At 54.8% G+C, this 23,728-nt stretch overlaps 1 protein-coding gene across 1 annotated transcript; it reads right to left on the reverse strand.

Moving 5' to 3' along the window:
* Positions 1 to 1,480: 1,480 nt before the first annotated feature.
* GPR26 (G protein-coupled receptor 26) lies at positions 1,481 to 21,380 on the reverse strand (the record flags this gene model as incomplete). The annotated part of the gene is made up of 3 exons (XM_079900433.1): positions 1,481 to 1,712; positions 11,424 to 11,537; positions 20,713 to 21,380. The coding sequence occupies 3 exons, from the start codon at positions 21,378 to 21,380 to the stop codon at positions 1,481 to 1,483; spliced, it is 1,014 nt and encodes a 337-aa protein (XP_079756559.1).
* Between the last annotated feature and the right edge of the window lie 2,348 nt (positions 21,381 to 23,728).

Here is a 23,728-nt window from a genome sequence, read left to right on the forward strand (position 1 = left end):
GTTTTTCAACACTGGGGCCACCTGGCAGTGAAAAGCTTCAGGTTCTTCCTGGTTGGTCCCTATTGAAATGGGTCCTCCCTTCTATGTTTCCAAAGTTAGGCTTTGCAGAGCAGGAAGGAGAGAATGAGCCCTTGTGCTCCCATCCTTTCCACCCTGGAGGAATCACACAGAGTGGAGGATAGAGAAAGAACTGCTCTTAGCATTCACACAATATTTGAAATGGTAAAAAAAATAAAAATAAAAAGATGGATGGGCAGAAAGCATTTAATTTAATTCAAGGTCCACTCACCTTGGTTTTTATTAAATCAAGACGGGGGCTGCTCATGAATTGGCATATGTTTTAGAGTTACGGTTTTCAATAAAAATTTCACTCTCCCATCATGGGCACAGGGCACTTTCTGGATCACCTTGGGAAGCCTCTACTGTGTGTTGATGACTCACAGAAACTAGGATATTGAACCTTTAGGATAATGGAATCCAGTGCCTTAAAATCAAGACTAAAACCCTGCTCAGGTCAGTTCTTGTCCAATCACCTAAGAGAACACGCTGGACAAGATGTGTGAGACAAGGTGAAACGCTTCCTGCAAATTCAGGTCACAAACCGGCGTGGGGGACCTGCCAGACACTGTCCTCCTGCCTCTCCTTTGCTCCAACAGTTATGACATGTGAATCAGAAGAAGGTGACTTCGGGTCAGACTTCAAAGAACATTATTACATGTAGTAATAACTGCTTATTTAAACCAGTTTCATGCTAAGATTGTCTACACACACAAATGTTAGCTTTGGGGCGGAGGGGGAGGGAAGAGAGGGATAAAAGTTGAATCCAGTATAGCCATTTCTAAGACAACTTGTCAGCAAGAGTTGGGCAATACTAGTCGGCAAACATTTTCCCCTTGGACGTGGGGGCCCAAGGGTCCCAGCCGAGCACAAGTCAGTGAGTTCCAGCTGAACGATATTTGGGTTAAGGCAGCCACCACGACATGTGGAGAAGGGTGGCCATGCCAGATGTGGGGCTAAAGGGCCACTGCCAGCCTCACTCTCAGCGTGACTGATGCCCCACGGGGGTCACCACTTTTCTTCAGCATGGAGCCCAGCGTCCAGGGCTTAGTGAGCAGGTGGACGCCATGCTTCCCCACCTGCCACCAGCACTGTGTGTCCTTGATCATGACCGGACGGGGTGTGACTCCTGGGGAGTCTCTGGTGACTCTAGGAGCTCAAAGGAGCTTCTCCAAGAGAAAAGCCAGCGCACAGCATGTCCCTTGGTCATCCTTTGGTGATAAACAGGGACAGTTCAACATCTGCCCTCGAGGAAGCAGGAAGCAGGCTTCGGAGCCCCTCCCCCGAAGACAGGGAACCGGAATCCCTGGGCTCGCCGGATGGTGGCGGCCGGTGGAGTCCGCCCAGGCGCCCCAAGCCCTCCCGCCCCCTCTTCTCACCAGCCGTCTCATTCCAAGCTCTCCAGCAGCAGCAGCAGCGTCCTTCACTCAGAGGCCGGAAGAATGTTCTGGCTGTGGGAGTCCCGGGTGAGGCCGGAGGAGCGGAGGGAACGCCTGTGGAGGACCCTGTTCAGAATCTCCTTGCAGCTCTTGCGGTACTGGTGTCGCAGCAAGGAGTACACGAACGGGTCAGATGCGGCCTTGCTGTAGGCCAAGCACTTGGACAGCACCCCCCAGTGGGAGCTGATGGGCACCGCGGAGGACAGCTCCACCAGCCTGCGGACAGAGACGGGGAGGGCGTTCGTTACGAGAGCGCAGCTGGGCGCATCCCAGGCTCCAGCCTGAGCCCCTGACCCCACCTTCCCGGCCGCGCTTCAGTTTCTCTGAGGCTTCCTCCTCCCGCGACAAGGACAACAGCAATTTACAACCATAACTATGGTGGCCGTTCTCCAGGCGCTTCTTTTAGTCCAGGTACTGGGCTAAGGACGCACTTTACACGTGATTTCGTGGAACCCTGGAAGATTAGACATCTCCAGTTTACATGTGAGGAAATAGACGTCCAAGGAGGTTAAGTACTGATAGTTTGCCAGTAAACTGTAAAGGCAGGGATTTGAACCCAGGCACCCAAGCTGATCTAAGAATTGCACTAATAGCTAATTGCACCCTGGCCATTTGCTCCGGCTGTGCAGCTGACCTGCTGTGTGACCCTGGGCAAGTTGTTTCCCTTCTTGGGGCCTGGGTGTTTTCTACGAAAAAGGGGGAGTTGAATAAGGTCACGTCTATGATCATTGTAACTGGGACAGACTGATTCTTGGCTTCAGATCCTAGCTCCGCCGTCCACGGGAGCTTGCCTGGGAGGAAGGGCTGAGATTAATTTTGCAAATATTCATCAAAGCTCAAAGTATGTCTTGCATCAGGAAAGAATCTGCTGGTGGGAAAAGCTTCTTCCCAGGGTTGGGATTCTGGTGGCCGCTGGCTATAGCAGCAGTCAGGGTACCCTAAAGTGACCCTCATTCTTTGGAAGAAGGTGAGGGAAGAGGCAGCTCCTGTGTCAAAGGGGCACAGTTCTGAGAGTCCTCCAGGTATCCATCGAACAGCTCCATTCAGTGGTGCTAAGGCCAGGCTGTGAGGTACTAAAAGCCCTCCTCTGTGTAAACGGAATTCTCCCAAATCAAGCCATTTATTCTTTTCTCCCAAGTGTGTCCAGCACCCCTGGCCATATTTAGATGTTACCCAGCATTAATATAAGGTAGAAAGGGCCACAGAGCTGAGAGAGAACTTAGAGATTATAAATTACCCACCCACTGTCAAATGAGGAAATCGAGGCCCAGACAGAGGAGGGGCTTGCCCAACATCACCGAGCAAGTCAGTGGTAGAGGAAAATCCAGCCTCTGTGCTCAGACTGGGAGCTAGCACCTGTGTTCTACCTGGCGGGGGGAGGGCATGGAGGTCAGCAAGATGGAAGGCAGCGGTGGCTCTCAGCTTGGAGGGCTGCCCAGGTGAGAGCCCAGGTCCGGAAAGGACTGAGCTTGGGCTGTGACTCCGGGCTGCCAACTTCAGTGATTTTCCTGAAGGCTTCTTTGGGCTTCTTTGGGCTGAGGTTGTGAGGACGAGCCCGGGAGAGGAAGGAGGAGGAAGCTGGTGGGATGAGATCCCCCACTGCAATGACCCCCTTTTCGAATAGATCCTTAATGAATCCATTCTGAGGCCCTTCTATTAGGCGTCCCATTTCCAGCACCACTATCCACTCTTGCCCACCGACGCCGAGGGGGTAATGCCACCATGGTTTTGCTCCTGTCCTTGGGAGCCCGAATGGGGAAATGGAGCTGTTGGCATTTGAGAAATCTGTACTTTTAAGAAATCTACTTTGGGAAGTGATGAATTTAAGGGAACAAAACCCCCCGAGTTTAGAATTCACACCTAATAATAACAATGAAACAGCTGAATACCAACGCGTTGTTGCTATGGGATGCCAAACTGCTTTTCCAGAATGTCTCGTCTTCCATATGTTGCTAGATTCGGGCTGAGCATTTTGGCTCTCCCAGGAGGATTTATCGAGTCAAATATCATCAAACCATCCAGCAAGATCAAAATGATTATTTGCAGGTTCCGCAGGTTTCACAGAGTAAAACTATTTGGGACAATTTAAAATTTCACCATTTAGATAATTAAGAGGTAACATCGGTTGCCTTTGCTTCTCAGAGATTTTATGTAAGATCTGAACTTGCCTGGCTCAGTAATAATAATTCCCAGTTAAGTATCTCCTGTGGGCCAGATACGTGATGTGCACAATCTCTAACCTTACAATTATTCTCTGCAGAATGGGCATCGTTAGTCCCATTTTACAGACGAAGAAATCAAGGCTCAGAGAGATTGAGCAGCAAGCCGGCTTCTCCTCCACGGGGAAACCCAGTTCCATCGAACTGCAGCCCATGTTTTGTCTAGGTGCCACGATGGGATTCAAATCTCCACATTGCAGATGGGACAGGATGCGTTCTGAGGTCCCTTCCAACCCCAAGAATCCCCCTTCCATGAAGTGGTTATGGGCTACCCAGCACTTCTGTCACTTGCCCCGTCCACAGTGTACACGACTTCTGCTTTGAAAAGCCCGCATCTGGCCTCCATCAAGGCCTCCAGGCAAAGAGATGCTTTGGATCAGTCTGGGCCTGGGCACTGCTCCCGTGTGGCCCCCGGGCCAGGCTGAAGCTAGGCTGGCATGCTAGCTAGAGCAGGCTAGCATGCTCCCTTCTGCCACCGGATGTGGCTGGCCGACCCGCTTTTTTATTTTCCTGGGCACGTGGACCCCTCTGCCATGTGCCTGCTGTGGCCGGCTTTGCTCTGTTCCAGCTCTGACAGTTCCAAGTCCCCACTTGTTTAAGGGGACTGGGCAGGGGCAGGGACTTCCGTATTGCTACAACTGCTTCTTTCTAATGCTAGATCTGGGCAGGGAATGATCATCTGGGCCCCTCCAGATGACCTTTTAGAAAGGGAACACTGCAGCCCAACTTCTCATGCCAGAGCCAGCTCTGCTCATCTCCTCCAAACACCCTCCCCTCCAGGAAAGGGCCCTTATTATTCTGATCAGTCAGTTTCTACGGGAGCAGGGTCACCGTGTGCTGCTAGGTGCCTGCCATGCTCTGCCTCTTCTCTCTCTGCTACGAACCATGGTGGGTTATTGAACTCCCGTCTCCTGCCCCTGCCCCCAGCTCTGCCCCAAGAGCCCTGCGTTTAGGGGTTATTGGGCTCAGGTGTTAAGAAAGTGGGACTTTGTTTCCTTTCGCTATAGCTCCCTGTTGTAGGTTGAACTATGTCTCCCCAAATTCATGTGTTGGGGTCCTAACCCCCAGCACCTCAGAGTGTGATCTTATTTGGAAATAGGGTAGTTGCAGATGTAATTAGTTAAGGTGAGGTCCTAATGGAGAACGGTGGGCCCCTAACCCAATGTGACCGTGCCCTTACAAAAGGGGGGAGTTTGGACACAGATGCACGCCAAGAGAACGCCACAAAAGGATGACGGCAGAGATGGGGTGATGCTTCTAGAAGCCAAGGAACACTAAAGATTGCAAGTTCACCATCAGAAACTCAGGGGGAGGCCTGGAACAGACTCTCCCTCACAGGCTCAGAAGGAACCACCCTGCCAACACCTTGATCTTGGACTTCCAGCCTCCAGAACTGAGGCCATACATTTCTATTGTTTAAGCCACTTAGTGGAAGCTAGTTACGGCGGCAGTGCTGGGAAACAGATCCACATCCGCTAAGGAACCCCGTGGGGATGCAGGGGGTTGTTAGGCAGGATCCGGTTGTTTGTGGGTCCCTGGTCATAACACCAACATAGCACCAAGCCCCATGGAGTTCCTGGAGCCCGTGAGCACTAAGGGTAGTCCCTGGGGTCTGCAGAGGTAGCAGCCCCCGGAGCAGGGCACTGCCCCCTCCCTGCCCTCCGGGAAGCAGAGTTTTTCCCGCAACCAGCACTCCCTGCCCCCTGCCCCCACCTTCCATTAAGCACCAAGGTGACTTTCCATGCACCGCCTGAGGTATGTGCTGGAGAAACCTCAGGCATCAGGCTCCGTTCAGGGGGAAACGTTTATGCTTCCACGCTCACAGTGCACACATGCCTGCCCCAGACAGCCTGACACAGCTCCCGCGAGGATCCCCTGGGCTGAGAGGTCAGGCGGAGGGTTGATGGCGGGAGGACAAGGGCAGGGGAAGCCAGGGCAGGAGTCTGCTTTCTCAAGCATCTCAGGTGACTCTGACGCAGGTGGTTCAGAGACGCGCTGTGAGCACCTGGGGACGTCTGGTCAGAGCCTGGCTGGGGTGGGAGGTGTGAAATGCCGCGGGGTGTGGCCTGGGACCACATCGGAAGCAGAGCACAGAGATGGGTATTTTTCTGACTCAGGGTGACACAGAACAGATACCCATCCTCTCCCGCCACCCCAAGTCCTATGTGTCTGCCCCCCCTCTGCACCCCGTAGCCCTGTATTTGTTCGGGGGGACTCCTCCAAGGAGCCATGTCCTTTCTCTTAGCACAGGGCCCTCTGATCTGGGTCACGGGAAGTCTCTGTGCTGGCTGTCACAGCAGAGGACTGACAGGCCAGGAAGCCGGCCCCCTGGCCCTTCACCCACAGTGACCTCTCACCCGCCCCTGCCGGCCTGACCCTCCTGGTCCCGGGAGGAAGATGGGGTACTCTTGCCAGAACTCTCAGGCATTCTCGGACCCCCCAGAGAAACCAATGTCTCAATTCTGCTCGACAATGGACTCTCCAAAGAAACTAAATTCTGGGGATGAGAACAAGACCCGTAATACCAGTAGCCCAGACCCAGCTCCTCCTCTGTGTCCCCAGAGGCTCAGGGCTTTGGCAGCCGCTTGACAAACATTGTCTCAAGCACCTCCCACCCGCCCCCTTCGACGGTGTTGCTTGTGCTTCACACTACAGAGGAGGAACCCAGGCAAAGTGACGGGCCAAGGCCACATGGCCTGGACGTAGAAGAGCCAGGATTTGAACCCTGGACTGTGGGCACCAGAGACCACAGGCCCTCCTGGTGCCAGGCTGCCCCTCCCAGCTCCTTGACTCGGTTCCAGGGGGCAGTCAAGGCCTTTACTGTCAACCTTGAATTTAAAGAGGTAAATCCACACCCGCTCTTTACAGCTCCTGTGCGTCCATCATCTCTCCCCGCTGCCACACACACACACGCACACGCACACGCACACACGCACACACACACACACACAGATGCTGTGCACCAAATGCAACGTGGGCCACAGAATAGCTTTTGGGAAGCAAGCCCAATGTCTTCCCAAGAAGACTTCTGGAGAATCCGGTCTGCATATTTGAAGAGCTATAAGTAATAAGCTGGAGTTTTAAATGTTCATGAGACATTAGCAGGGAAAAGGCATTTTATTAATAGAATATTAACACCAGACAGCCACCTGCATATTAAACCTCGCTGACATAATTCTGTGACTCGGAAAAGCCACAATAATGGTGCTGTCTGATCCACAAATGCCTCAAAGCCCCACTCCGATGATCTGGGACAACCGTAATTATTTGTAAGCCTGAACCGCTGCAGAGATAATAGCCTCACACATGCTTCTAGACGTGTACGTTTTAATTCAGAAAAACGTAATTAGAGCTTTTGGAGGCGAATGTCTTGCAAGTCCTCAGACCATGCTCAGACACTCTGGAAAGAGCCCGATGTGACCCGCTAAGGCTTTGAGGACCTGGGAACTGGTGTGAGTGTGTGAACAGAAGGTAGTGACTCCTATTAAGAGCGAGGGTGGAGGTTGCCAAAGTGTCCCTCTGTCATCTGACGGGCCACAAAGTGCAGGTGCAAGGGGCTCTTCGGCTGGTTGGTGCAGCTGGGGACTGTCTTTCTGAGAGGTGTTGGCTTCACAGTCAGCGTTAGTCCACCGAGTCTGACGATGGCTCTGAGCCCCACTCCAGGTCCACACAAGTTGCTGTCAGCCAGGTGGGAGGTCAGAGGTGACTCCACGCGAACCCACAGCTGCTTCTGGTGAAACAACTCACTCACCTACCTGCCTTTACCCCCAGGAGGCTGGATACTATGTCTGGGTTCCTGCCAAGATGCCTGGGAATAGGAAGTTGGATCAAAAGCCTGCAGATAAGCATTTCTACATTTTCAGTGCCGGGTCCCCAGGCTTCGGAGATGTAACATGCCCACAGGGCTAAATTATCGCCAACAGACCTGGCACTGACCTTTAACCCTTGGCTCTGCCAGTTACTACTCCTGTGGCCTTGGGCCACTCATCTCACCTCGCTGACCCTCAGTAAGATGAGGACTCTAGCACTCGCCTTGCAGGACAGCTGTGCTAGGCACAATCGGGTATGTACTGGTACCTCCTGGGTACATTACAAGTGTCGAATGAGTGATAGGTATGGTTATAAAGACTCCACGTTCTCCAGTAAGGGAAGCCTGAGAATCTACTGGAAGACTTGAATGGTTCTTGACCCAAGAATGCTGCTTCCCAGTCTGAGAAAGTTATCAGGCAGATGTGAATAGACTGGGAATAAAGAGAAGGGCCCTCCTCCCTGCCAGCCGGACCTTCCTGATCAACTTAGAGGGACGGCAGGTGTCGCAGCACAAGCCCCTTCTCTCTCTCGACATTCTGATTCTGCCAGCTCCCAGCATTCCCCACGGTTGGCCTGAGGTGAGCCCACATGCTTGTGTACGTCTCCATCTATAAGGCTCCAATGGGGGGAGTAGCAAGGCGGGCTGCTTGGATAGAGGTTGTCCCTGGGGAGTCTCGGGAAATAGCGGTTTCTGCACTGACAGCTCAGTGAGGGGTTTAAGTGACGCATGAACACCTTGACCTTATCATCTCAGAAGCTGCAGCTTCCTGGTTCTGAGGGGGTCATGGCACAAAGTGCCCTCCTATATCCTCTGGGAGGGAACCCCCATGCCGTCAGAGAAGCAGAACAGTGCAGGGCAAGGGGCCCCACACGTGGGCTTTGCCCCAGGCAGTGGATCCCAGGTGGCCTGCAATCAGCTCGCCCTCCCGGGATGAGACACTGCTAAGGAAACTTCCACTTCCATAACCCACAGCTCTAGGTTCTCCATAAGGAATCAATTCCTCCAAGACGTTAAATTCTCAACGACATTTCCAGAGCAGAGTCTGATTTCAGCTTCTTCTGAGACTGGGGTGATTTTGTCTGCACTCGGAAACCAGCTTGAGAACAGCAGGAGAATCAGCTGCTGCCCAGAGTGCGCACGGTCCCGACTCCAGTGCTGGCGACAGTAGGATATACCAGGGTGAATGCCTTGCGTGGGTTGTTTTATGGGTTCCTTACTAGATGCTGATTTCCCCCCACAATCACTGTGTGCTTCTCAGCACGGACTCAGCGTAAGATGGGCGAGTTTGGGTCAGGCTCCTTGAAGGTGGGTGTCAGAGCAAATCCTGCCTCACCCCCATCCAAGCCCACCCCGTTTGGCAGTTTTTCTGCCCTGGTGGTGGAAGTATAGCTCTGGTGTGATCCTGGCCGTGCCCAGCACACACCTGGAGCCCAGGGGGCTCCCCTGCATGCAAAGAGCAAGTTCACAGGTGTCCATCTCCCTGGGGTGTGCCTGGGGGCCCAGCTGCCACAGAGACTAGGCACCTCATCAGAATCTCTTCTCCCTGCGGTCACGGCAGGGGGGGTATGGGGGTGTGGACAGAGGGAGGTGGTCCCAGAGGGGCGTGATTTCAAGAGGATTAAGCACAAGGACCTTCTGCCGCAACACTGTCACCCAGCGTTGGGACCTGATGTCCCCTCATTCAGACCCTCCGAGGACTCCTGCCTCAATGCACCTGACCCCACAGAGGAAGACACTGATTTGGCCACTGCTTAGAAACTCCAACATCGAGCAGGGCGCTGGAGGGAGGGAGGGACTTCTGAGCACTCTTGCAGCGCGGCCGGAAGGGCGATCCTGGGAACCAATGGGTTCCTGGTCAGAAAAGGATGATACGGGCAGCTAGAGGTCAAGGGAAAAAAGGAGCTGGGAGCAAGGGCATCGGCACACCTAGACCCCAGATTCCCTGACTACAGGCCAGCCCTGCCCAACAGAAAGAGAAGGTGAGCCGCAGGTGGGAAAAGAAACCGTGAAATTAATTTTAATTACAAATCTTATTTAACCCAATATATCCAAGATTTCACCATTTCACTATGGAATCAATATAAAAAGTTTTAATTTTATATATATATATATATACAGTCTTGCTAAGCCTTGGAAACCCAGTGTGCATGTTACACCTACAGCACATCTCAGGTTGCACAAGCCATGTTCAAGTGCTTCAAAGGGACCTGTGGCTGGTGGCTTCCGTGCAGGGCTCTAGACCTGGCTCATGCTGTCCCTTCTGCTGGGATTGTCCCCGGGCAGAGCCAAGCCCACTTCACTCGCTCCTGCCTCAGAAGCCTGGGACGCTTCCCTATCAGATGCTATGACATGGTATTTGGCGTCCTGGCTGGACGTGGCAGGCCTAGACCAGGGGCTCTCACCCGGGGGTGATTCTGGTCCCCAGGTTGACTAGATTTTCTAGTTGTCAAAACTGGGGAGCAGGAGGGAAGAGGTGCTACTGGCGGGTAGTGGGTAGACGACAGAGATGCTGCTAACATCCTACGACGCACAGGACGGTCTCCCATGGAGAAATGTCAGGAGCGCTGAGGTCTAGCGGGCAGTTCTAGAAGGAAGAATTGATGGCTCTGCTCTGCCTGGGGCAGACCCATGAAGAGACCTGCAGACAGTCCTACGTCCTATGTTTAAAGTGAAATGCAGGCCCCCTGGCTTTCCCCCAGAGAGAGTGGCATGCACAGAAAAGACAGTGACAGACACTCTGGGGTTGTGGTGTCTGGGGAATGGGGGCTGCTCTGGGGAACCCCAGCTCACTGTCTGCAAATTGGGAGGGCCTCTGTTAGTAGAGGACATTCTCCTGGGCTGCAGAAAGCAGGATGGGGGGCCAGGCTTCACCTCAGTATGAGTAGGGACAGGGAAAGACAGGGGGACCTGGGCACATTGAGCCCCTCCTCTCCAGAGCGCGACTCTGGGGGACGCTGAGGCAGGGCGTCCCTTCCATGTCCCTGCCAACTGAGGATGCCGGGGGATGCAAGGGGATGGGCCGTGCGCCCTCTCTTCCATACAGAGGCACGTGCGTGCACACAAGACCCTGCACAGATCCTACTTCCCAGGCTCCACGTCCACCTCCTAAAAGAACATCAAAGTCCTTTTTATTGTCACCTTCCCAAACAGCTAAGCCATTCTGGATACTAATTTGTGTGGGTATTTGCCCCTCCAGTGAGCAAAACTGAGTGGGTGATACTTTTTTTTTTTTTTTTTTTTTTTTTGCTGGCTTCAACGTGTGAGGAAAATTCTGTAGCTGGAGCAGGTTGGCTTCTGGAACGTACAGCCCTGAGGCCAGCGCACTGCAACCTTGGCCGGCATGGGGGGTTGGGATTGGGAGAGAACGTGACAAGCTCACACTGCCTGAACTAACAGGGGCAGATCCCTGGAGCCGTGGGACAGGTGGGCCCATGCAGCATGCTCCCTGGTCCCTATGCAGGTGGCACGTGGCACTGGCTCTGCAGGGTGTCCGGGCTGAGGATGCCGAGTTGGGCTTTCCTGCACTCAGTGGGCAGTAAGAACCCAGTCCCTGCAGGGTGCTATCCCCTCTCTTTCCTCTCCTGTCGTCTCCTTTCGGGTCTCCTGCGGTTGGGGACTGAGGGTTAGAATGATGTGATTTGGAGATCAAGTGGGAGAGAGTCTCACTGCCTTTCGGTCCGGAGTCTAATCCAAAAGAATCTGAGGCTGAAGAGAAAAAGTGTGTGCCCTTCTCGCTAAACCTGTCAAGTTCACTCTCATCCCCTGATCCAGCCTCTGGAAGACATGTGGCCAAGCAAGGCTGGCCACGGCGAAAGGCCACGCAGGCCCTGCTTCGCTCTCCAGAGCCCCGTGCCCGCCCCACTTGCCCCAAGCCCGTGTCCCGCTCGCCAAGCTCACCTGGTGATCACGTAGGGTGCGAAGCACACGAGGAAGGTGCCTATGAAGGTGCTGATTTTCTTGGTGGCCCGTTGCCGCCGCCTCCTCTGCTCCTCTAGACAGCGTTCCCGCACACTGCGTGTGAGAGAGGAAAAAGTGGAGTCATGGTCAGGTGAGTCATGGGGGGGGCCTGCCAGGTCACAGCGAGTTACTATTTGTACACGCAGGCAGTGGCCGCGAGTGTAGGAACTTGACCATGGAGCCAGAAAGACCTGAGCTCAAGTCTGAGCTGTAGGCACGTGACCTTGGGCACCTTGTGTGACATCACTAAGCCTCAGGGTCATCATCTGTAAAATGTGGATACTAATATAACAAGACGCCGCAAAGGGCTGCTTTGAGAATTAAATGCGTGAAGCAGCTGAAGCGATTAGCACAGCACCCGAGCAAGTGCAAATATACTCATTATTAGTACTCATATCCTTCACTTATCACGTGCTATGGGCCAGCCCGAGTCCACACTCCCTAAGTAATATCTAATTCTTATCTCACCACAGTTGAACCTGCCAGGTGGATTTTACCTGCCCTGTTTTACAATGAAGACCATGAGTACAGTGAGGCCAAATGATTTGCTCAGCTGGTAAGTGGAGGCGGGACTTGAACCCGTGTCCATGTGACTGAAAGCTGGTCCTCTCCAGCTGGGATGGCCTGGACTCTGTGTGCAGTGTGGCCCAGGGCTTCCTTTCCTCCACACCTTCAGCCCTGTTTCTTCCATCCCAAAGCCTCAGCCCTGCCCGGAGCTACAGGTAACGCATTATGAGGTGACTGAAGGAGAAGTCACTTGATTTGTCCAGAGACGAGGCTCGGTGAAGCCACGGGACGGCCAGGTCCCTAGAGAATCGGGGCCACGGCTCCGCGGATGGCCACCTACGCCTCTAACCACACCCTGCTCCTGACTCCACTCTGCTCCGGCCTTTCGAGAACTGACATCTCACGCCACCTGGGAGCAGTGGTTCTTGCAACCGTTTTCCTGCAGCCATGGGGAAATGCACAAGCAACAGCCGGTCTGTCCACTTCCACGGCCAAGGCGCACGCACGTAAAGACGAGCCGGGCCGTAAGGATTCACATGCGCCAGACCATGGGGCCCAACGTGGGCATGTGTTTCTACTGTTTACTTTTCAAATAAATCACATGATTCCAAAACTGGACGGGGAGGAGGACTGTGGACAGAGTTGCCCAGGAGTGACGATAACTTGGCAGAGACAGGCTTGGGCTGCAGTGACCTGGCACCTCAATTAGGTCAGTCTGTTCAACAGAAGCCAGGTCCGTGAGCAGCACGAACGCCAGGGCAGCCTCTCCTTCCTTCCACAAGAACCATCGTTTTCATACTTAATCGAGACTCTTCTTTATCCGATTCCTGATCACAGAGGGACAATGCTATGTGAGTTTGGACTGAAGCCCCCTGAAATTCTTGCAGGAAGTTTTCTTCCCTTGACTTGTGTCTTTTCAGGAACTTAGACAGTTGGGAACTGGAGTCTGGCCCAGTAAAGACAGATTTCATACTGGCTGAAATGGTCTTACTCATGACTAACATTATGAATTAATTTCTAATAGCTAATATTAATAACTCACATTTCTTGAGTCTTTAATATGTGTCATCTTAGATACTGTGATGGGGGTTCATATGCACTTGTTGCTTGATACTCACATCTCTATAAGCAAAGGACTGATACAATTGTAATCTTCATGTTTTCAGATAAGGAGGGAGATTGAGGCTCAGAGGGGTTAAGCAACTGGCTCAGGATCACACAGTGATCTGGTGAGGGGTGGCAGTAGGGTGACCAACTTGTCCCGGATAACCGGCACTGTCCCAGATTTAGCACTAAAGGTCCTGCAGCCTGGATGGTTTACACAGGACCGTCCTGGTTTTAGAAACAGAAGGGCCTGCGTCTGAGGATCCCCCCTCCATCTCGGGCAACCCAGGATGGCTGGTCTCCCTAAGTGATGGCCGTAGCTGAACCCAGGCCATCTGACTCTGGAGCCTTGAGTGTCATCTGTCAATTCACTGGGGTCATCACACATCCCTGGGGAGGCCCTGGGGCATCACCTCATTCAGAAAATCTGAAAAATACAAGTCGAGGGGCGGGGACAGAGGGGCGACTTTGCCTGAAGCCACACAGCGAGACTCAGTCTGAAGTCTCCTCCCTTTCCATTTGCGTCGGGTGTCTGCAGTGTCCTCTCCCAAAGTCCTGTGGCTCTTGTGACATACGCACAACACAGGTGGCGTGGAGAGAAGGCTTAGGTCCCTACCCTGGAGGTCTGTGTTCAGTGAGGTGCCCAACTCATCTTGGTTTGCCTGAGATGGTTTTGGTTTTCAAACTCAAAGTCCCACATCCTGGGAGCCCTTGCAGTCCCAGGCAAATCGGGACACTGGTCAACCTAGCAATGTGTCTGGCACATTCTCCATGACACAGGACTGCTTGTTTAATATGAAAATACTTCCCCCCAAACTCTCAGTAATCGATGTAGGAGTTGCTGGAGATTTGGGGCCTGAGCTGGGTGTCCTGAGGCATCACAGTACACTCACCCCACGAGAGGAGTACAGCATTCTGGGCATCTCCTCGAAAATGAGCACCAAAGTCATCGTAAATGAATGAAGGGAACACGAGAGAAACCGGTGGTGCTCTGGGGCCGGGCCCTCCTCCAGTCTGTGGCCCTGACCATGTTATCCATTTCCCAGACATTTAGAATAATCCTGAGGACTGAACAAGTGCTGGCTATGTGTCCTAGTCCCAGCTGTGCCCTCATAGCTGTGTGGCCTCAAGAAAGTCACTCAACCTCTCTGAATTTGGTTCCTCACTTATCTGTGGAAGATTTCATAGTGATGACTTATAACTAGAGCTACCATTTATCAGGGACTGAAGTGCCTCACCAGCTACCAAGGTCTTAAGGAGTGAGGAGCTTCCCCTGCCCTCCCCGGCCCCTGCCCTCAAGGAGGGACTTGGGTTCCTGCTGAGGGTCTGAGGACTCAGCTGTCTCCCCAGGAGAAGCAGTCCTCCACCTGCCACACCAGACAATCCTGCCCCAAAGCCCTGAGGAATATTTAAAGACAGATGTTGGTTAAAGCTTTGAAGGTCTTCGGAAGGATACACAGAAACATTTCAGTGACCCTACAGGAATAAAACGGCCACTTTAGAGGCTAGAATAACCAATGTCACTCTTCTACGCTGTAAAATCCTACAGGAAATTAATTTTATTTGTTCCTGCAAAGCTTTGTACAGGAGAGAAGGATAAAATAGCAAGCACTCTGCACACACATTCCTTCCTTGGGTCCCCACAGTACAAAGCTCAACACCTTACACCCAGAAAACACCTAATGAGTGTATGTCTTTGAATTACTGAACAACCCTTAAAAGCATCTTAGGAAAATTAGACTCAATCATTTTTAAGTGACCTTCTCAAGAGAGATGCTAGTAGAAATCTGCTCTAGAATAGATTTTTTAAAGTGAGACTTTAAAAATCTTGAGCTTTTCAGACAAAGCAAGACTCGTCAGTGGCTGTCAGGCCATGCACACTTCCATGAACCCTGTCTGCTTGACAGGGAAGCGGTAAGCATGTGAGCAGTGCCAGAGCCACACCTCTGGGTTCAAATCCAGGCCTCCCCACTTACTTGTCGTGTGGCCTTAGGCAAGTTACCCAGCCTCTCTGTGCGTCAGCTTCCCCACCTCTAAAATGAGGATCATACGGGTACCTATCTGGTAGGGTTCTGTTGAGATTAACTGAGTCAACACCCAGAAAGTACCTAGGACAGTGCTGACTCAGAGTAAGCACTTAAGTGCAGATGCTAATTATTATCCATTCAGCATATATTTATAAAACAACGACTATGTGCCAGCACTACCCTGAACCCCCAAACCACTGGGATCCCTAACACGACAAAAATTCTCTTGCTGCATTTACAAGGGTAGCTGGGAGGGAGAGAGAGAGAGAGAGAGAGAGAGAGGGAGGGAGGGAGAGAGAGAGGGAGGGAGAGAGAGAGGGAGGGAGAGAGAGAGGGAGAGAGAGGGAGGGAGAGAGAGAGAGAGCGCTGCGACCAGGAACTCTGCCAGACAGGTCTGAGCTTGCGTCTGGGCTCTCGTGCTGGTTCTGCAACCCTCTCTGGGTCTCCAGGGCGCGACGGATGCTATTCCGTAATTTCAGTGGCACCTGGCGTGCTGTGGGAGCACAGTGGGTGTGTGGGATGGGTGCTGCGCCCGGCTAACATCCACGTGGGCCTGGTCATGTGTCTGCTCTGGGGCGGGCTGGCTAGGCTCTACAGTCCTGTGTAGTATGAAAGATGCTCTCACCCAGCCAACCCAGCTCACAGATGGGGAAACTGAGGCTCAAAGAAGACAGGGACTTGCCCACCTGGAGAGTGGGCTGCAGGCAGGGCCAGCACCAGTTCCTGACACCCAGTCTGGAACCACGTGGCTGCATCCCTGAACTCCTGCAAAGGAAGAGAATGGACCCGACTGCTGTGCCCAGTGCCCCCCACCCCCGTGTCCAGGTGAGACCAGGGAGGCGGCAGCAAGAGGACAGCAGGGCAGCCCCCCAGGCTCCGAGGGGAGCAGCGCAGCTCTCTGGCTTATCGTTAGTATTGTTTAAGCCCAGTATGAGAGCAGCTCACCAGCTCCGAAAACAACAACATAGTAAAATCACTTTGCACTTGCTGTCATTTATTTCCCGCCGTAGCTTTGCAAAACTGAGCTCCTTGAACTCTCGCAGCCCTGTAAGCAGTCATTGTACGTACTTGCAGAAGAGGACACGGAGAGCCAGAAAGGTTTATGCCATGCCCAGGACTGCAAAGTAAGTTCAAGACAGACCAGGACTCCTTCCAGGTCTCCTGACACCAAAATCTAGGGTGTCCCCCCATTGGGTCACTGAGCCATGGGCACGCTGTGTCTAGCTACGCTAACGCCCAGATATTCCCGGGCCTGATGGTGGCAGCTGGAGTCCTTGGACTCCCCAGCAGAATCTGCAGTGCAGAGGGTGAGAGGCCCAAAACTCTCCTGCCTGGGTTCGTTTGCTCGGAGTGCAAGCACTGTACCAGTGTGGGGTGACCCCAGGGCCGAGATGAGACACAGAGTTTCCTTGAGCCAAAAGGAGATGAGCCCTCCAGCACTGTGGCATGTAGGGTCAAAGACATGTTCCCCAGGAAGCTTCCGTAATAGAGCAGAGGGACGGATGCTACTGGGAATATCTGAAAAGTCAGTAAATGAGGCGATCGTGGCTACAAGACGGTGGGTCTGGGTCCTGACTGATCGCCAGAGGACGGTAGCCAGTCGAGAGCCACGCTCTCGAGTACGCAGAGAGACATCCAGATTTGCTTTCTGGCGTTTTGGAGAATGAAACAAAAGACAAAGGAACGAGCTGACCGATTGGTGGCAAAGAGCCTTGAGTTTGGGGTTAGGACTGATGTGAGCAGCCTTGCCCTCGACCTGGCCAGAGGGGCCCTGTCCTGGGCCCTGGTTACCGAAGGACCCACACCTCTCCACGAAATGAAGACTTCACAGGGCCAAGGGGATGTGCCCACCCAGAACCCACATCCTCCATTCTAGACCAAGCTCTAGGTACGTGGGACACGGAATTCTTTGCCCAAATGCCCTGACCCTGCTTCCAGAAAGTGCACAGGCATCTCCCCTGGGCCCGTCCTCCTGAGGGAGGGCTGCGCCACCCGCGTGCTTGGCTTGAGGCCGGAGGGGAGACATCCGTGAGTGACATGTGGAGGCATAGCCTGCAGTGTCCACTTTGTGTGAGGAGGCCCCTTTCCATGCTGGGGTGTCGGGGCGGGGGGGTGAGGTGGGCTGTGGCGTGGGGCCAGCTCAGCTCCCCCTGCCATGTACAAGGCTGCACTCCAAGGAGCCCGAGAACTCGAAATTTGAACCCAGCCCTGCCAAGTGTTATAAATGTATATTTCTCAAAGTAGGAGGATAGAACATATTTCGTTTAACAGTTTGTAAGCTGAACTTGGAATCCTAACTATTCCTGTGGATGGTTTGTGAAACTCCACTGGCACTACCGCCCCATCCGCAAGCCTTAGGAGCAGACCCAGGTGTGAGCCTTGGGTGAAGCCACAGTCGAGATCTATCAAATACGGCAAGGGTCCTCCTTCCTTGGGGCTCCCAACTTCCTCATCTGCAAAGTCAAGGGCGCAGTGAGAACCCCTCCATCTACTGTGGCACAATTCTGACACCCTCCGGCTCGGCACTCAGCCAGCCCCCCGTAGCCCTTGATCACACTGAGTTTGCTTCACCAACAGTCTAGTCTGAAGCCATTAACCTGTGCTGGTGAGTGGCGCCCTCAGCTGGACGGGGAGAGAAGGGCTGCAGCACCAACGTCCGGGCTCCCCTCCTATGTCTCTGGTGGCACCAGGGAGAGGATCTGGTTATAATTGGTCTGGAGTTGCGGTTTGGGAGAACTGAACCAAGCACACTGAGTGCTTGGAGACCAGGTGGGTTCCCAGTTCCTTTATGATTGTAGTAACTCGAGAAACCACCCCAGAAAGGCAGGGGTGGGCGACGTCTCTCAGGGTCCCTGATTTAATTTAGAGCAGAGGGTCCCTGACCTTTTGTGGGGTGTGTGTGTGTGTCACTCACTGCATTTAACCCTCTGCAGGAGGAAGCTGGCATCACTAGGGAGCTTCTTGACAAATGCCAGCCTGGGCCTCAGGGAACTCAAAATTAAGTCCCAGGAGGCCATCAGTGTGGTGGCTGTTAAGTGAATCTCCCAGTGAGCAAAGTCACCTCCACCTGCCACCCTGGCTGCCCGGATAAGGAAGCCTGGCTTCTGCTGATCTGGGACTGGACCCCCACCCCCCCGCCCCCCAGCTCCCAGCGCCAACTGGCCAGGAAACTTCCTGAAGCCTTAGTGCCTAAGGCTCGGGGGACCTAGGGGCAGCCCCCCCGAGTTAGCTCTGCAGTTTCTCATTTGTGGGAAGGAAGAGTTTGGAGACGCCAAGAAAGAAGTCTGTGAATCCACTGTCAGGGAGCTGGTGCCCTCCCGTGTGGCCCACCACCCAGGCTCTCACTCTGGGAACCGACCCCACAGAGAAAGGCAGGCTGTGGTCACTGATGGGGCAGTGCTGTCCCACCTGCCCACTATTGCATAACCTCAGGCCAGCCCTCAGCCAGCGGGGCCTGTCTGAACCGGCCGAGGGCAATCCTCCCACCGGAAGCCCTTCCTTTCCCCAGCGTAGGCCGGCATTGCTCCTTGGCCCTGCAGGGCCCTGTCTGTGGCTCTGGGAAGAGGGTCTCCTCAGAGCCTCCTGGGCTCAGAAGCAGTCAAATTTCCCCGGAGGGAAGTGGAGGAGAGAAGAGAGGACCGGAGGGCAGCCGAGCAACCGCCTCTTTTCCTGACACCCCCGGGAGCTCTCTCTGCAGTGTCTGGCCTGGAGTCCGTGAGAGACCGGCAGGATTGGAGCCGACCCTACATCCTAAATGGGCTGAAAAGGAGCCACTGCCCTCCTGTTCTGGAAGTTGGAGGGAGGGCGGGGACGGGGTTTATACTGGTCTAGATAAGAACTGATTCCTTTCCCATCTCATTCCCTCCTCCGCTGTTAGACTCATGGAAAGTGGGCTTACTGTAGAAATTGTCCAAGTTCCGAGAGTTCAACAACATTGCCTACAGCTTCTAGAGCAGTCCCCGTGCACGTCCTAGGGATGACGCACCTTCTAAAGTCAGGTCCTCCCACCCCAAGGTGCTAGGAAGGGGAATAGCTCTGTGATCCTTAAATGACATTGAACCATGCATGGCCACATGCAGTGAGTCCGTGCATGCCTTTGTGGCAGTGTGCAGGAGGGCCACACCTGTGACATGGAATGATGTGTTACCCATGCAGTTGATATATGAACACATAGGACTGTGTGTGTGAGGCTCACACAATTTCACACATGGTTCATATGCCCTGGTGTCATTTACATGTACATATTGTACATGGTTCTGGGAGGAAGGTTCTGTGACTAGAAGCTTTGGTCCAGCATGTAATCTGGAAGGGCCATCCTGAGGGGAACAATGGACACACGGGAACACACGGGAACACACACATGGGAACACATGGGAACATGTCCTGTGTTCAGACGCAGTGACGTTCAAGGTCTTCTCTTTGTATTGCTCGTGGGCAGAAAAACCCCAGAACTGAAGGAGCTCTTGGTCACACTGACCCTCTGGTCTGTCCCCCTCAGCCACAAGCTTCTCCCTGGCCGGGGAGGCATCCGCACGACAGGAGCCGAGCTCCCTCCCTGCCGCTGGCCTCCTCCACACTGATACATTCTGCCTGCCTCACTTTTCACGCCATCTTGACACCAAAACCCCCCTTCTAGCGTCTGGGGCACCAGGATATAAAACAGCAGAGTCTACTGCAGGGGCACCAGCGGCCATTCCCCTCTTCTCTGGGGGAAAGCCAAGGTGAGCTCAGGACACCTCAGCTAAGAGTGTCCCCCTTCTCTCCCCAGAGGCTCCGAAGGATGGCAGGACTTCCCAGGGGCAGGGGCAGGGGCAGGGGCGGGGGGGGGTACGTGAACCTGAACTGCCCGCCCCGAGCTGCCCTCCTGAGAAACAGAGGCCAGGTGAACGTGGAAGGTGGGCAGGTTTTGTCACCGGAGCCTCAGGATGACGGTCTCCCTCTGCAGGGGTTTCCAGGCTTCAAGTCCAGGAGACACGGGACAGTGCCGTCTGGGAAGGTAGGAAGAGCACTCCCGTCCCCTCAAAGCCCTTCAGATGCTCCTTTAAGGACCCACAGAGGAAGATGCAGCCCGAGGGCTCACACACACAGGACGAGACAGAGGCAGCGCCAGACGCCAGAGAAAGGAAAGAGCCGCAGAGCAGCACGTTCCCGTGTGAAGAGCTCTTCAGGAGCGCCCTAAGCATCCGGGCCACGCTCTCAGGGCCTGACTAGAACCATTTAGAGCAGTGAGCAGAGATTGCTGCCTTTTCTATGCTACTTACAGTGAAAACTACAAGCATAAAATAAGTATAAAGTCCAGCAAAGTTCGGCTCCTCTGTGGTCTCTACCCTAATGCTTCAAAAATGTACCTATTTGTTTCACCCACGATTTTTGGTGGTCCTGCTTTGCTGATGCTCTAAGCACCTGCCTTGAGACAGGCAACGGTGGCCCTTCCTCCCGACCTCAGTTCTCCAAAAAGGAAATGGAGGCTCGGTGTTAAAGGGGCTTGCCCAAAGCCACACAGTAGAGCCTGGGGGAGACGAGGACCCCCTTCCTCCCACAAAGACACGCCTCCCCCACCGAGTCCGCGCAGCCCTTCCCAGAGCCCTCACCTGGGGTGGATGTCCACGAGCAGCACGAGCGTCTGCATGGTAATCACGTCGATGCGTCTGCAGTGGAAGCGGGCCACCTTGAGCACCTTGAAGTATGTGCAGCAGAGCACAACGAAGGAGAGCAGGAAGCTGAGCGCATGGAAGGCACCCGTGAAGACGGCGAAGCGCAACCGCTCGTCTGGCCTCCGGCTGCACAGCGTGCAGGACGCGTACAGCTGGTGGAAGCCCAGCCAGGACAGGACGACCGCGGCGGCGGGGAAGGCGAGCGCGTGCAGCCACGTGTAGGCCACCATGAGCGCGGCGTCGCGGAGGCGCATCTTGGCGCGGTAGCTCAGCGGGAAGACCACGGCCACCCAGCGGTCGATGCTGAGCGCGGCCATGCTGAGCATAGAGTTGGCAGCCAGGAAGGTGTCGAGGAAGGCGGCCAGGCGGCACAGGCGGTCACTGGCCGGCTGCCGCTGCGCCACGACGCCGGCCAGCGTGAGCGGCATGTTGACCACGGTGCACAGCAGGTTGCCGCACGTGAGGTTCAGGGTGAAGAGCGCCGGCGCCTGGCGGCGGATGTCGGCGCTGTGCAGGAGGCAGAGCAGTACCAGCGCGTTGGACAGCAGCGAGACGCCCATCGTACCCACCAGCAGACCCGCCAGGCCCGCGTCCCACGAGTTCATGGTGCGCGCCCGCCGCCGGCCCTCAGGGCCCGCACCCCGGCGCCGCCATGGCGCCGCCCGCTCAACCCCTCGGCGCCGCCGCCGCCGCCGCCCCGCGCCCCCCAGTCCCCGCCGCCATGGCCCCCCGGGGGGCGCGCGGCCACCCCGGAGCCCCGCGCCACCTCCCGGGCCGGCACCTGCGCGCTCGGCTGAGCCCTGGCGCCCGCGCCACCTCCCGTGCAAGCGCCGGTGCGTCGCCGAACCGAGAGCTTAGAGCGCCCTGGGATCCCGGATTGCGGGCGGGCGCCTGCTGCCCGGCTCCGCCTCTGCTCCCCCTGCCCTCGCCCCTTCCCTCCGCGCTCCGGCTCCGCTCCGCGCCCTCTCCGACAGCCTTGCTTTCTCCTCCTCCCCTCTCTCTGCTCGCTCTCCCTTTCTGCTCTCCCCTACACTTTCCTTCTCCCCCTCTCCCTCCCTCCCTCTGTCTCCCCTCTGCGGCGCTTCTCTCTCTCCCACTGCTGTTCTATCCGTCTGTCTCTCCCACTCTCAATCTTCTCCTCTTCTCTCTCTCCCTCCAGAATCTGGCTGCTTCTATCACAGAATTCCCGCTGATGCGCGCGGGTGCGCGCACACACACTCGGAAAGAACCAGCCCTGAAGCCTCCGGTGCAGGGTGATTGGCTCTTTGTAGCTTCCTGTCCCCCACCCCCACCCCTGAATCCTTCCTTACGTGTGTCAAAGACGGGCTGAGTCAAGAAAGTCTGCCTGAGAAAAGGGAGGGATGTCTGGGCACCTTCATGCCTCAGGGCCACCCGTCCCAGCCCGAGCGCCAGCCTGGCCAGACCGTGGAGGTCCTACCCGACCTGTCCTCGCTGAGCCTCCCGGGGCTGATGCTTCTCCCTCTGTGGGCTGAGCTGGGGGCGCTCAGGTAAACTGCATTTGCTGGGAGGGGAAGGAACGCGCATCTCTCCAACCTCCATGATCAAGGCCCTGGCCCCAGCTATCTCCAAGGCCTCCCCCGCCTGTCCCCAGGGCAGCTGCTACACTCCTGGGGGCGCTTGGTTTACGGTGCCCTCTTCCCATCACCCTTCAGCTGGGGCCGCAGCAGCATCCTCAAGCCAGCGGCGGCGTGGCGGGGGGGAGACGCTGAGACACACCGTGACCCCCCCTAGGTGTTCCCTCAGCCAGGAGAGGCCTGTATCTGACCCTGAGCGCTCACAGGTGGACAGGCCTGCTCGTGCACGGCCAGTCTCAGCAGAGCCCTGGTGTGGCTGATACGCAGCGCTCCCGGCCTGCGTTCCACTGTGGCCGTCTGTCAGCCCACACACCACCTGCTCCGGGTCTGGTGAGGCAGCAAGTTCCAGTCCGTAAGAGACCTAAGTGATACACCATGCGGGAACTCTTTGGAAAAAGGGGAGGAGGGTGGCTTGGTGAAGACCCCAGGAACTCTGGGCAGGCAGGGTCCCAGCTCCCCCTCAGGAGATGGAGCAGGGACTGTGGCCCTTCTGTCCTTCTTTCAGGATCCCCCGGGGAAGGTGTGCGGATCAGGGCTCCCCTGCCCACCCTGAGACTGAACACTTACTGACACACCACTGACTTCACAGCATCCCGCAAGTTACTGAACCTCGAGGAGTCTCATTGTCCTTCTGTACCTTTCAGAGTTCTGGGGAGAAATAGCTAAGATACCGTGTGTGGAGTGTTGCCCGGCAGAGGAGGAAACGGAACAGAAAGCCAGCGATCTCCTCATCTCTTGGCCTGTCGTGTGGCCTACAGACTTCAGGCTTGGATATATCTTCATTAGATACTTGGCATCAGAGTGAGCTGTTCACCTGCACATCTCCCCTGCTCCCAAAGACTTTGTCCCCACAAATAGCCCCTGGCGAGAGACTGGTGACCAGGTAACTTTGTGGAATAAATGACTGAGTTAACACGTTTCTATGAGCATCACTGGATCCACGATTCTCATACTTCAGTATTTATCAGGATCACCTGATAAATTGGGGTCCTGGCTAAAGAGTTAGATTCTTGGGCCATACTTCTGGGGTCTGGGGCTCTGCATTCTTAGTGAGTTCTTTAGGTAATTCTGATGAGGGTGGTCCATGACCATAGGCCCTGAAGAGCCAACTCTATGAGAAGCGGTCGGGTGGAGCGGCTGGAGGCCAACTCGTCACGTGGGTATATCCTCCCACCGTGGCCTGCTGCCCCGGCCTGGAGACTCTTGCTGGAGGGTCATCAGTGTGTGTAGGAAGTACAGTGTGAAGTGTTAACTAATCTCTTACAGCACATAAGAGTTTATAAAACACGTCCAAACATTATGGCACTTCATTTCATCCCTGTCACAATGACAAGAAAAAAAGCTTCTCATCTACATTT

The sequence above is a fragment of the Stenella coeruleoalba genome (assembly GCF_951394435.1).
Source record: "Stenella coeruleoalba genome assembly, chromosome: 16".
In the NCBI taxonomy this organism is placed as follows: domain Eukaryota; kingdom Metazoa; phylum Chordata; class Mammalia; order Artiodactyla; family Delphinidae; genus Stenella; species Stenella coeruleoalba.